General features: G+C 38.9%; 1 protein-coding gene across 2 annotated transcripts; it reads right to left on the minus strand.

The window, feature by feature from the left end:
• Window positions 1-2,236: 2,236 nt before the first annotated feature.
• Window positions 2,237-12,659, minus strand: LOC306869222 (uncharacterized protein). Of its 2 annotated transcripts, none has more exons than XM_079415893.1 (16): window positions 12,411-12,659; window positions 12,243-12,310; window positions 11,958-12,025; window positions 11,812-11,852; window positions 11,666-11,721; window positions 8,097-8,173; window positions 7,847-7,994; window positions 6,206-6,291; window positions 4,870-6,115; window positions 4,635-4,790; window positions 4,412-4,554; window positions 3,783-3,981; window positions 3,464-3,582; window positions 3,229-3,375; window positions 2,937-3,048; window positions 2,237-2,561 (listed from the first exon to the last, which is right to left on the minus strand). In XM_079415893.1, exons 1-16 carry the CDS (start codon window positions 12,485-12,487, stop codon window positions 2,425-2,427), a joined length of 2,880 nt encoding a protein of 959 aa, XP_079272019.1. In that variant the 5' UTR covers window positions 12,488-12,659; the 3' UTR covers window positions 2,237-2,424. The 2 variants fall into 2 exon arrangements, with proteins under 2 accessions (XP_079272019.1, XP_079272020.1); XM_079415894.1 differs by having other exon boundaries at window positions 2,238-2,561; window positions 3,464-3,564.
• Between the last annotated feature and the right edge of the window lie 423 nt (window positions 12,660-13,082).

A 13,082-nucleotide genomic window follows, 5' to 3' on the forward strand; every position in this document is an offset into this window, starting at 1 on the left:
AGCAGTGCCCTGTTTAATTTGATCCTGCCACCGCAGTGTCCCGCTAATTTGATCCTGCCACCGCAGTGCCCTGCTCAATTTGATACTGCCGCTGCAGTGCCCTGCTCCGCTCATTCAATACTGCCGCTGCAGTGCCTCGCATAATTTGATCCTGCCGCCGCAGTGTCCCACTAATTTGATCCTGCCGCCGCAGTGCCCGGCTCATTTGATACTGCTGCTGCAGTGCCCTGCTCCGCTCAGTCGATACTACCGCTGCAGTGCCCTGCTCATTTGAAACTGCCGCTGCAGTGCCTCGCTTAATTCGATACTACCGCTGCAGTGCCCTGCTTAATTTGATACTGCCATTGCAGTGCCCTGCTCAGCTGATACTGCCACTTAGTTTGATACTGCCGCGGCAGTGCCCTGCTTAATTTGATACTGCCGCAGCAGTGCCCCGTTCATTTCATACTGCCACTGCAGTGCCCTGCTCATTTGATACTGCCGCAGCAGTGCCCCGCTCATTTGATACTGACAGAGCAGTGCCCCGCTCATTTGATACTGACAGAGCAGTGCCCCGCTCATTTGATACTGCCGCAGCAGTGCCCCGCTCTCTGATACTGCCGCCGCAGTGCCCGGCTCATTTGATACTGCTGCTGCAGTGCCCTGCTCCGCTCAGTCGATACTACCGCTGCAGTGCCCTGCTCATTTGAAACTGCCGCTGCAGTGCCTCGCTTAATTCGATACTACCGCTGCAGTGCCCTGCTTAATTTGATACTGCCATTGCAGTGCCCTGCTCAGCTGATACTGCCACTTAGTTTGATACTGCCGCGGCAGTGCCCTGCTTAATTTGATACTGCCGCAGCAGTGCCCCGTTCATTTCATACTGCCACTGCAGTGCCCTGCTCATTTGATACTGCCGCAGCAGTGCCCCGCTCATTTGATACTGACAGAGCAGTGCCCCGCTCATTTGATACTGCCGCAGCAGTGCCCCGCTCTCTGATACTGCCGCAGCAGTGCCCCGCTCTCTGATACTGTCGCAGCAGTGCCCTGCTCTTTGATACTGCTGCTGCGGTGCCCTGCTTAATTTGATAATGCCGCTGCAGTGCCTGGCTCATTTGATACTGCCGCTTCCGTGGGCTCTCCCTTCCGGTGCAGCTAGAGTCCCTCACCTAGCCTTCCATCGTGCTCCTCATTTCGCCTCCTTGCACAACCCATTTTTCTTCATGACAAGTATATTTTTGGGGGGCTACTAACAATTTCCTCTCTGGCTGCTGTCCCATGCCATTTGCTTCTTTTGGGGAGTTCTCTGGGTTCGGGCTCTATCCCGAGCTCGGAGCCCTCCCTCCTGACAGCATGCCAAATATGCTTACTAATTGCTCAATCATATTATATGTTAGTGCAAACTCGTGAAATTATGTTTTATTAACAAGGTTCGGGAGGAGCACGATCAGATAATCAGTCTGGCCCAGGTGCAGCTCGTCAGCTAATCACCTTAACAAGCACATCAGGTGTATATATACAGCCGACTCACCTCTGTTCTATGACAGTTTTCCAGCATCCCGCCTCCACCCCAACTCCGCACTCCAATCTAATTTCATCCCATTCTTGGGATGATGGGGGAGTTCTCTGGGTTCGGGCTCTATCCCGAGCTCGGAGCCCTCCCTCCTGACAGCACGCCAAATATGCCTACTAATTGCTCAATCATATTATATGTTAGTGCGAACTCGTGAAATGTCTGTGTGACAGATGAAGAATAACGGATGTAAAACCTTCGGTTCCGAAAGGAAGTAATTAGCTAATATTGCTGAAGTTGCCGCAGAGTTTGAAGACCGGAGAGCCACGGAGATTAAACAAAGATGTGCGCACAGTACTAGAAAAACTCCATCATTCAGCCGAAACCCAAGAAAACACTTTGGTTATATGTTCGAAACTCTATTCAAATAATGTATGAACAACGTGGTATAGAATTAAGAAAAGAGTAACTGGACAACTGATTTGCGCTTTCTGTAACAAACATGCGATGGAGATACTAATTAATGTCTTGTCTATCTCTAAATAATCTACAGAGTTCAAGATACTTCTTGTAAGATTGCGTGACCCGAGCTTTGAATTAAAACCTCGTTAACTTTGTTTCTATCGTTTCCTAGCATCACAAGCGAGTGTTCAAACACACAAACTCATCCAGAAACGCGCTGATAACGGCTGGGATCCATACGGTTATTACTTAGGCTAGGTAAAATAAATCAATGGAACGAGTCATGTGTTGACTTGCACTTTAATATCAAGTGTAGTCAATAGTTGTACAAAAACGTTTCAAATATAGGCTATTTGTACTTTCAAACCAACAATGAGAATATAACACGCTTCCACATTAAAGCTTTTTAACACTGAAACAGTTTTCATTGATGCTCTAACAGGCACTTTTAAGCTACATGAGCAATTTTATTAAGTTTCAAAGGTCCACTCCTCACTCTGGGAGCAGAAATCCCAGTATCTGTTCATCACATGGCTTGGAAAAAACTCCTCATCGCTGACCAAGCGAATTGATCTGATGTTCATAAAAACACCATTTTTGGACGGCTCTATTGAACAAAATGAATACATGAATGAATTATTAAACAAAATAGTATTAACTAGATACAAAATTATTTCAAGTTTAGAAAACGTCTACCATGCAACATAACTTCCATTTGTTCTTTTCAGTACAAAGGACACCTTGCATGCTTTCATTGTAAGCAGATTTCAACACAACAGAAAGCATGCCACAGATCCTGCTGATAGTGGTTTTTGTAACATTAGTTTACCTTCTGTTTAAGTGTCATGCATATCTGCTTTTACAAGAGATTGGGATTTATGAAACTGAAAATCTGATCTTAAGTCCTTATAAAATTTGTCATACCATTATGGAACTAGGAGTAGTAAGGTTCATCCTATATCTAGTTATTAAGTTGACAAACCTTTTGTAGCAGGTTTTGATGGACTGTTGTTGAATGTGCAGGAATGGGGATGTACTGATCCCAGAGGTGTTTTCTCCGTATTTAAACAACTTGACTTGGATTGATATAAGACCTGCCAGGATAACAATGTAAAATAAAAAAAAATAAAAGTGGTTTCAAGGTCACTACTAAACCCATAAAAGTACTGAACTTACATGTCAGTATTTTTGTCTAAAGATTACTTTACAATTTTAGCCATGCATCAGAATTAACAGCAGATATCATCTTAACATTCCACATAGTTGTCTTGTACCTTTTTAAAGGCAAAATCAGAGGTGACAGGACCTGAGGACTGACTCTTCAGGACTGATTCAAAACATTGTTCTGGAAGGAGGAAGACTCTGCCACTGGCATCACTGATAGATCCATTTTCCAAAAGAGAGGCCTCGTAGCTACATCCCTAAATTTTAATAGAGCTTTAAAAACCTTATGAAAAACAGCAAGCTAACTTGTCTTGATCAGCATCTGACAAATGATTTATAAATTACCTTAAGTGTCTTTTCTAAATTATCATCCTCATGTTGAATGTTTCCATCTCTAATACGGCAGTTGAATTTGCTATTGCCACTAAAATCGATCCTTGTTCCTGCTGATTGAAAACACTGATCTGTTGAGAATATCCGTAAATAAATAAACTCAATAAACATACATTAAACATATCCATGAACACATACACACGCACAAACACACACTTTTTGTGTTGTACTAAAGAAAGAAAGTCATAGTTTTGGAATGAGTAAATGATGAGAGAATTTGTTCCTGTTTTTCAAGGTCTTCCATGCAGATGTTTTTTTGTTTGTTTTTTACCTGGTGGCATGTGCTCTGCAGCCAAAAGCTGAGATCCCTGTTTGTAAGTGTCAGTTGTCCGGGCAGGTTTCCGAAAAGGTCCTTTAAATGTCAAAAGCAGCTCTTTGATGCTTTCATGTACTGCGAGGTCTACTGCACTCCGTCCCAGGATATTCTTGTCATGAGGGCTGGAGCCAAACTGAAGGAGAAGCCTCACAATCTATGCATACAACATCAAGATCAGAACTTTAACTGCTTTTGAAAGTGCATTTACATTTAAGTACAGAGTGTTAGTGTGAATGAGCTGGTGAAATGCTGGGAATCAGATTGAAACCTATAGAAATATTACTCTGCTCTTACACTTGTTTTCCATTCAAATTGAAATAATAGAGCATTAGCTGCAATTACATTATTCTGGCTATAACACAAGTAGTCTGGCATCAAAATAATATAATGCATGAGTTGCTTGAGCTACGTTTGAGTTTCCTTTTTGGAGATTGACAGCCTCTGAGTGCAATGACATGTAGTTGAGTAAATAATTATTTAAATTAACATTTTTAGGGTTAATGGCCCTTTTACAAGTACACTAACAAGTGAGGGAATCTGGCATTTAAAATTGGGACAGATCATAACAGAAATACAGAGGCAACCTCATATGAGCCCGATACAACAGCATCATGCAGCGGGTTACATCCATTTAGCCCTCTGCTGGTGACATCGGCCCCTGCTTCCAAGAGCTGCTCTGCCACATCTACAAAACCTCTGGAACAGGCCTCATGAAGGGCGGTCCATCCTGTCCACCCAAGACATCATGAAAACATTAAATAGATCAAAGGAAATAATGTACATATACCAGGGCAGGGATTTCCCCACCTGCGTGATCTGATACATTAACATTGCTTCCAGCTTCTATCAAGAATTTGGCCATTTGCAGGTCTCCTCTGATGCACGCCCGGTGAAGCTGAGTCTCGCCTACACTATTTCTCTTGTGTAGATTTTTCGGAGTAATTTTCAAAAGTTTCTTTGATCCTGTTGAGAAAGGACAATATATAAATTAACATATTCTAAATAGTGATGATAATATTTATGATTGACCCCAAGGAATCACCTGTATTCAATTCATCTGCGACATTTCGTCCTTGTCTAAGCGCCCTTTTCTTCTGTTTCGATTTCTTTTTCAGAGTTTTCTTTTTCTGAGTGTTTAGGAGCCTTTTGGTTTCCAGAGCTATTTGTGGACCATGTTTTAAATGTGCTGTTTCTTCATTGTTATCCAGTGAAGGTTGTGTCCACAAATTTTCAAGTGAAAACGGCCTTAAAAGACTCCCTGAAACCACTGTGTCAGGTGTACCCTCTGTGTTCTCTGCTTCCTTTTCACTATGCTTTTCTTCAGAACCAAAGAGTCCATGCTGAATGTCAGCAGCATTAGACCATTTCACAACAGTGCAGTCAGAATCAGCTGAATCTTGAACTATATGATTCTTGACAACAATACAATCAGCCATATGAGAATTTTCCAGCTGTTCAACATCTACTCGGGCACAGAAAAAATTATGTGGTGTATTTATACAGGTTTCTGAACAGCCAGTGATACTATCCACATGGAGAGACTCAGTGGCAGGTCTGGTTGATGGCAAAGTTCCCTGCAGTTGTTGAAGATCACAATACAATGACTGGGCCATAAGTGGGTCTTCTGATGTTTTAGTATCTGGCAGTTGTTTGTTGGCTGTGTCTAATTCCTCTAATGGTTCATCTTTTTCTGAATCCTCTGGACTGCAGGTTAATCCTTGATTATGGATTATGGCCATAAGCAAAGACAGTGAAGCAGGGCTGCCTGAGTAAAACAGTTCCTCCTTCTGTAATGGTGATTTAACCATTGCTTCAAATGGATGTACATTAACATCTCCCTTGAATGTCCCTTGTAAACATGAGTCAGTTAGTTCATTTAAATGAGGGGACAGTGAAGAATTCCTGCATTCTTGACTGCTGTTGTTGTTGGTGTCTGAACAGCACACAGTTTCAGATGTAACCTTTTGGTAAACATCAAGAGCTGACAGTTGTTCTTTTCTTGCATCTTCATTCTGTTGAAGTGAGGGGCCATCTACTTCTTTTTTACTCTCAGAATCAACAAAGACATGGTTTGTATCAAAGTTGAGCAAGTATTCCAAAAACTCTTTTTCATTTTGAATGTCACGCTTTGTTCTTTTGAGCCTTTTCTTAGCCATAGCAGAGTCATTATCATCCCTAATTACAGCCCCATAATTGTGTTCACAGCTCTCCAATATCCTCTTTCTTGCTGAGGGAACTTTATATGAATCTTCACTTGTGCTGTGAATTGACTCTCCCTTATCAGGCATCTGAAATAATCGGTGAAATAAAAATGCATAAAAATGTTTGGATTACAATGCACATGACAGACATTATTTGGTGTAAAGGAAGCCACTCACAGCATAGCTATGGTCATGGAAAGAATGTGAGTTTGTCTTCTCAGCTACTGAACTGCCATCATTCATCAGAGTTTCACCAGCCTCCCCTAAGAATAATAAATACAAACAAATAAAGATAGAATAAAAACTACAGGAAAAATTTTTTTGTCACCCTCAAGGTTGTATTTGGTTTACAGAGAAAATCATTTTCATGAGACAAATGTTTAAATCTAATTTCTTTATTCTGGAAACTCAAAGGAACAACCACATTGTGTCATGCATTAAAACCTTAAAAAGGCAAATTAGTAGATTCACTATTATGAAATTTAATTTAAATATAACACTGCTTACTTCACATAACCAAACAAATGTAATTAATTTCAAGTTTAAATTGTGGCAAAACTACAATATTTTGAACATATACCAGATGTATATATTTCATCGTATATTTTGTATTTGTATCCGATAGTATGCAGCTCAAATAATGGAAAAAAAAAAAGAAAAAAAAAAAAAAGAGTACTAAGTTACATAAAATAACCCGAAATTTAAGTGTCAGACTTCAACTGAATGAACTTATCAGATATTTGACAATCCGCTGAAACATCCCTATTGCTCTAGGAACCAGAGATATCTTGAGTAGCACACAGAGTCCAATGTTCTGGTGATGATGAATAATCTTCGATATAATCCACTGTAACATCACTGTCTAGGCAGCTTGAGGTGTCTGATCCCTCACTCTCCTGATCTTGAACCAGTGAGGGACCCTGGCTACAGACGTCCTGCTCTTGGTTCCTCACAGGCCACAGTACATTGGTGCTAGTCTGAGGTGATGGTTCCACTGGGAAATGAGGACACACAACACCCCAATTCACACTGAGCCCAACATTAGACGTGCTTTCTAATAAAAGCCAAACTGCTAAAAAATCATCAACTTTATATTAAAAAGATTGTTAATGATGTGGCAAAGTGCAATTACTGTAAGAAACAGAATAATATAGTCTGCATGTGCAGCATGCTTCACAATGAATATGCTGTTATTAATTTGTTTTGTTTTCTCATATACATGGACCAAGCACATAAGGGACTAATTTTAGCAAATAAAGTTGTGGGCAAAACATGACTCAATTTGATAACTGTATTACTTGCTAATGTGCCATTTTAACACTTCCTACTGAATATAAGAGATGCTGTGGTGAATATTGTCACTTGATAAAAGCTACTTTCGTTTTGATAGAAATTATTGTGGATTTAGCTACCAATCAAAATAATCTTTTATTTCAAAATAAACTTTTAAAATAAGATGTGATTTTTCATTATATGAGATGTTATTGCAACCAAAAAATTTCATTAGCCTTCCCATTCAAAATAATTAGCGTTACTCCATGAGGATGAATTTTACACTTAACACCCTCTAAAGAACTTTATATTTTATATCTTAAAAGCAATATTTGTTCTAATTTAAGCTGGCTAACTTGCTAACCTGACCATATCTTTGATCAATACGACATCAATTGAATTTTAACGAATGTGTATTTCACTGTTGGGTAAATGTGTGTTCATTACAGTGACTATGAGACTGTCGATGGGTGCACGTTTACTGTTATTAAATACTGCATGAGCCATATCTAGTTCCCACAACACTTGACTAATGTAGAGGAGAACCTTGGAGAGAGGCCTGGATGGAAGGATCACAGCTTAGTTGTCCACTGCTTGGACCAGGAATGGGTTCAGCTTCACCAGACTGCGGGCTGCTTTCTTGCTCACTTGTCTCAGCAGTCCCTGTTGATTTCTGAAGAGGAGCTCTTGTGTCCTCAAAGTTAAACGAAACAAAACTGATCAGTAATCAGATCATGTAATGATGCCACAGTCAGTGGCAGCAGATCTTTTATCCAATTATACATCTTTGGCTTACTTTGATGGAGTTCTGGTTGTTTCTTTGGCTCATACTTGGATTAACTGCAGAATCAGTGGTGCTGGGTGTATTTATATCTATTTCCAAATACAGCGAAACAAACCAGTTTTTACTATTTATACTTAATGTTTTGTATTCTAAGAGATAAGATACATATATATGAGCACATATAAACATACACATGTTGGATAAAATAACGTGAACACCCATTTTTATAGGGTTATTTTCGTTGTCTATTTTCTCTAGTTTGCGGATCAGTGTTGTGTTCAGCAGTGGTTAATACAAATGCTCCGGGAAATGGCTCTGTCAGACTTCCAAAAAAGGACAAATCATGAGAGCCCATATAACAGGAGCATCTGTTACCTTAACAGCCAAATTGTTTTTAAGTACAACATTCTTTATGATTATGACTGTGTACACAACGCATAGAAAGACTTCATCAGCGAAAAAGACTAGCGGACAAAAACTAAAAGTTTTATAGTGAATATTTTTGGTGAGAAGATTAGAAGATTCCCTCTTCCAACATCTGGAAGAGCAATTGGCAGGATGTTCTGATAGGCAACATTCAACTGGAGACTAAAGTTGGAAGCTGTATTCAAGGCAAACAGTGGTAAAACACCTAATTATGAAATATTGCCTATTTCCCAGGTGTTCACATTATTGTGTCCAAATTCTATATATTAAATGTGGGTCCCACTTTATATTAAGCGGCCTTAAGCACTATGTACTTACATCATAAAATAAGTACAATATACTTATTGTGGTCATATTGTATTGCAACACACTTTTGCTGCTATTGATGTGGGATACAGGTAAGGTTAGGGACAGGTTTGGTGGTATTGTTTTAAAATATTTAAACAATTCTTTGCAAACAATTCTTTACAAATATTCAGAATATCTGACTGAACTTTTAACTGTCTACACCCCAAGGCGTAATCTCCGCTCTTCTGATTCTGGCTTGTTAACTGCAACTCGTTTACGCTCTATAGGTGACCGGGCTTTTTCTTCTGTGGCACCAAAACTCTGGAATTCTCTCCCTTCTGAAATTAGACAGGCTGAATCTTTTAGTGTTTTTAAATCTTCTCTTAAAACTTATTTTTCTGGTTAGCATATATGTGAATTTTTTATTTTTTTTTGTACTCGTGTGTATCTTTTTTACTTCATATTTGTATTTGTATGCAAAGCGCTTTGAAATGCTACTTTTAAAGGCGCTATAACGTTTATTATTATTATAAATGTTGAAGCTTTATTTATATATGTACAGGTTTAAATAAGATTTTAATCTCAAATATTCAGTATGGTTTTAGACCCTACTGTATGTTTTAGCAATCGACAATCTGAAAGATACTAATGTTTGCATTTATTCCTGATCCTGATTGACCTGTGCTGATTGTTCAGTAGTTGAATGTTCTCCATTATGGCCAATGGATCAGTTTTTTCCACAATGTTTTGCCATTTATTCTCAATGAACGTCTCAAAGTTGGCCCAGGCTGCTGGTGAGAAGCATCTAATAAGTTGTTGCCATGGGAATGGGTCTCAACACTAGGGGGCAGAAGTTAAATAAAAATTAGCCAAAGACCAGGGCCCGTATCCCTAAAGAATTTTTGTGCAAAAAGTGGCTCCTAGCGGCCAAATTCTAAGAAAATTCTCAGAGTCATGACGTTTTCTTAGAATTTCCCCTAAAAGTGACACGAAAATCCCAGTTAATATAAAAGCTATTCCTCAAGATTCCTAGCGCTTAAAAGGGCTCCTAAGGCGAGATCTGCTAAGAGCAGGGAAGAGGACTTTTAGTGGCTTAGGAGTTCCCCTAAGCAGCTGCACAAAATGGCCAACAGAGGAGGCAGGAGAGATGTCCTGCAAACACTGGATGACAGGGAATTATTGAGACGCTACAGATTGGATCGTGCAGGAATCATGTTTGTGGTGGATCTCCTTAGAGATGCAATTACTACTTCATTAAGGACAGCCCCTTGAGATAGGCCATCTTGTTTTCAATGGGGTCCATATGGGAGTGAAAGTACAAAATATGCCAGCTAGGATATTAATATGAGCAAATAAGACACAAATCATTATTTGAACAGGGTGTAATGAGCTTAAGTTTTCACATATTTTAGATTCTAATGTTAGGCTATAACCCCTACAGCTTACTATTCATTTTCCAGATATTTTCTTGAATGTGAAATATTATTTACAATTACAGTCTGCATAAGATTAGAGTGTATAATTATGTTTATTGATTTGAGGGTACATCCTTTGCTCATTATCACCAAAAGTTCATTTTCATCAAACTTGTAGGATCAACCAATCACGGCTTTTGAAATGATGACTCATACCTAGCAACGGGGTCAACCACACCTCCTCACTAAGATAGGATTTTCCATCCATTCCTTGCTCAGAGTTCACTGAAAATGTTCTGGAATCACTTCTAAGCTAAAACTCCTGGCAAGGAATTTTTAGGTTAAGTTAGGAGCTCTCTGAGAGGATTCTCAGAATCTTTAGGGATACGGGCCCTGGGCCCGTATTCATGAAGAATCTTAGTGCTAAGAGTTGCTCCTAGTAACAAAATTCTAAGAAAATTCTTAGAAATGTGGGTGTTTCCTCTTGAAATTAAAGAAAAGATCCTAGTAATGAAAAAAGTAATTCAGAAAGCATCTTAACCCTTAAAAGACGTCTTAAGGTCCAAAATTGTTAGGAGTACGGACGACGACTTTTAAGGGGCTTAAGAGTTTCTTTAGCAGTGGAGAAAAATGGACAGAACATGAAGAGGGAGAACAAATGTGTTGCACACAATGCATGACAGTGAGTTAATAAGATGCTACACATTAGATCATGTTTGTGACCAATCTTATTAGAGACACGCTAACAACTCGGACACCGCATTGAAATGCAATAGTGCCAGAAATGGACGTAATCACTACATTAACATATTTGCAACTGGAAACTATGCAGCAGTGATGATTTGGGTCTGTTACAGCACTTATTAGGCTATGTCTCTGTTTATTTCCTATAAAATACGGTAAGTATGACAGCATGGTAAATAAAAAATAATAAAGAATATATATACGTGTGTGTGTGTGTGTGAGAGAAAGAGAGCGAAAGTGAGTACGATAAAACAGGAAAAATTACGCCTGTAATTTCAAAGTGAAGGCTTATAATAGACCCTACGCTTAAAAGCGCTTTTATTTCCTTCTTGACAACCAACCAATCACAGTCTTCAAAAGACTGTGTCATTCCTAGCAACGGGGTCAGCCCCACCTCCTCACTAAAATAAAAGTTTTTGTCTTTTCCTTGCTCAGACAGAGTTGCTCTGAGATTGGTCCTGAATCACTTTTAAACTAAGACTCCTAGTTAGACATTAAGATAAATTAGGAGCTCTCTGAGAGGATTCTTAGAATCTTTAGGAATACGGGCCCAGAAGTCTGAATCTCCAAAACCACAAAACAGGGTGATGTTAACATTTGAAGAGCTACTGTATGTATCTGGTTGAGGCACTAAAGGCTTTTGTGGATCTTATGGAACTTGTTTAAAGTTAAAAGGATTATTTTCCAGACTGTGCACAACTGGATTACCTTCACTGTGTTCCCTTTCTGAAGAACTTTCATCCTCAATAATACGAGCTTGAACACTGATAAACACAGAGCAAAACAAATTATTATTATTATCTTATTTTACACTTGAATGCACATTTGTTTCATGTCCAAAAAGGTGCACAAACCTTGCAGGGTTTATTGGTGGAACCACGGTGCCATGGGTTTCCTTGTAATAATATAAAAGAGAATTCAACACATACATAATACACCTAGAAATGCTTAATCTTAGATTTGATTAGGACCTCATCATGTGCGGTCTAATGCAATCTACCGGTTTTGTTATAGATGTCTTTCTGTTCTGTCCTGTACGATATTGCAGGTCAATCTGAGGTGAAATCTCTGTCAAAGAAAGAGACTAGTTAAGCTACTACTGTAACTTTACAGTGAATGGTAACTTAGTACAATTAGTGGTGCTCACTAGGATCGATTCAACCGGCCTTGAACCAATTCTAAAGATAAATAAAAATAACCTTACGTGGGCCAAAAGTGAAAAATGCATTACTCGAGATATGCCCGCGAACGAGCTTAGTTTGACTACAGCAGCTCATGATCATACCTTCACTAATTAGGACAAGACGAGAGACGACAGTGGGGGTGGAGAACTGATGTTCTGTCAACATTAACCTACAATAATACACGAACCATTCGTTATCATTGCAAATCTATCACTTTCGCTACATTTAACGGGATATAGTAATGGAAACGTTAGTCGTTATTGGTGGACCTGCTGAGGTAAAAGCTGTGGTCGGCTTCACTGCTGTCGTCGTCCGTCGCGATGCTCTCCTCCTGCTCTAAATCCATATTTGTTTGTATTAAACAATATTTTTAAAATGTTATTAAAATTAATAAAAGCGCGAGGTCTCGTTACATTGGTAATTTGCAGCAACAGTTGCTATGAAGCTGTGTTAATATTTTTCTGTTTTTCTTTGTTTGTTTTTTTTTTGTCTCGGCGGCAAATTGGGTTAATAGCTCTAATCTGATTGGTCACAGCAAGATCTGATAAAAGATATAGTTAATGTTTTTTTTAACCCTATATACATAAAACCCTATCATTTCTGATTATAAAGAGAAATCATTCATAAGTCAGCAATTCCTTTAATCATCGTCTTATTATTGATTTTACTTTAAATGTGCACTTTTCATTATTAAAAATGACTTAAAACATTATATAGGCCTACAAACACACACACACACACACACACACACGTATATATATATATATATATATATATATATATATATAAACGGTGCATTTCTACAGTAACCAAATACTTTTGCTTCAAAAGTCCAGAGGTGTAAAATGTACTCAAAAATGCACTCAAGTGAAAGTAAAGATACTCTGAAAATTTTTACTCAGTTAAAAAAAATGACACTTCAACAACTACACCAAGTGAAT

The sequence above is a fragment of the Barbus barbus genome (genome assembly GCF_936440315.1).
Source record: "Barbus barbus genome assembly, chromosome: 5".
In the NCBI taxonomy this organism is placed as follows: Eukaryota; Metazoa; Chordata; class Actinopteri; order Cypriniformes; family Cyprinidae; genus Barbus; species Barbus barbus.

Excerpts from the sequence above, each read along its gene's own strand:
- LOC306869222 (XM_079415893.1), bottom strand. The coding sequence starts at position 12,487 with ATGGATTTAGAGCAGGAGGAGAGCATCGCGACGGACGACGACAGCAGT. Across the intron at positions 11,722-11,811 it reads CCACCAATAAACCCTGCAAG|TGTTCAAGCTCGTATTATTG; the intron begins GTTTGTGCACCT and ends TGTGTTTATCAG. Across the intron at positions 6,292-7,846 it reads CATCCAGGCCTCTCTCCAAG|GGGAGGCTGGTGAAACTCTG; the intron begins GTTCTCCTCTAC and ends TATTATTCTTAG.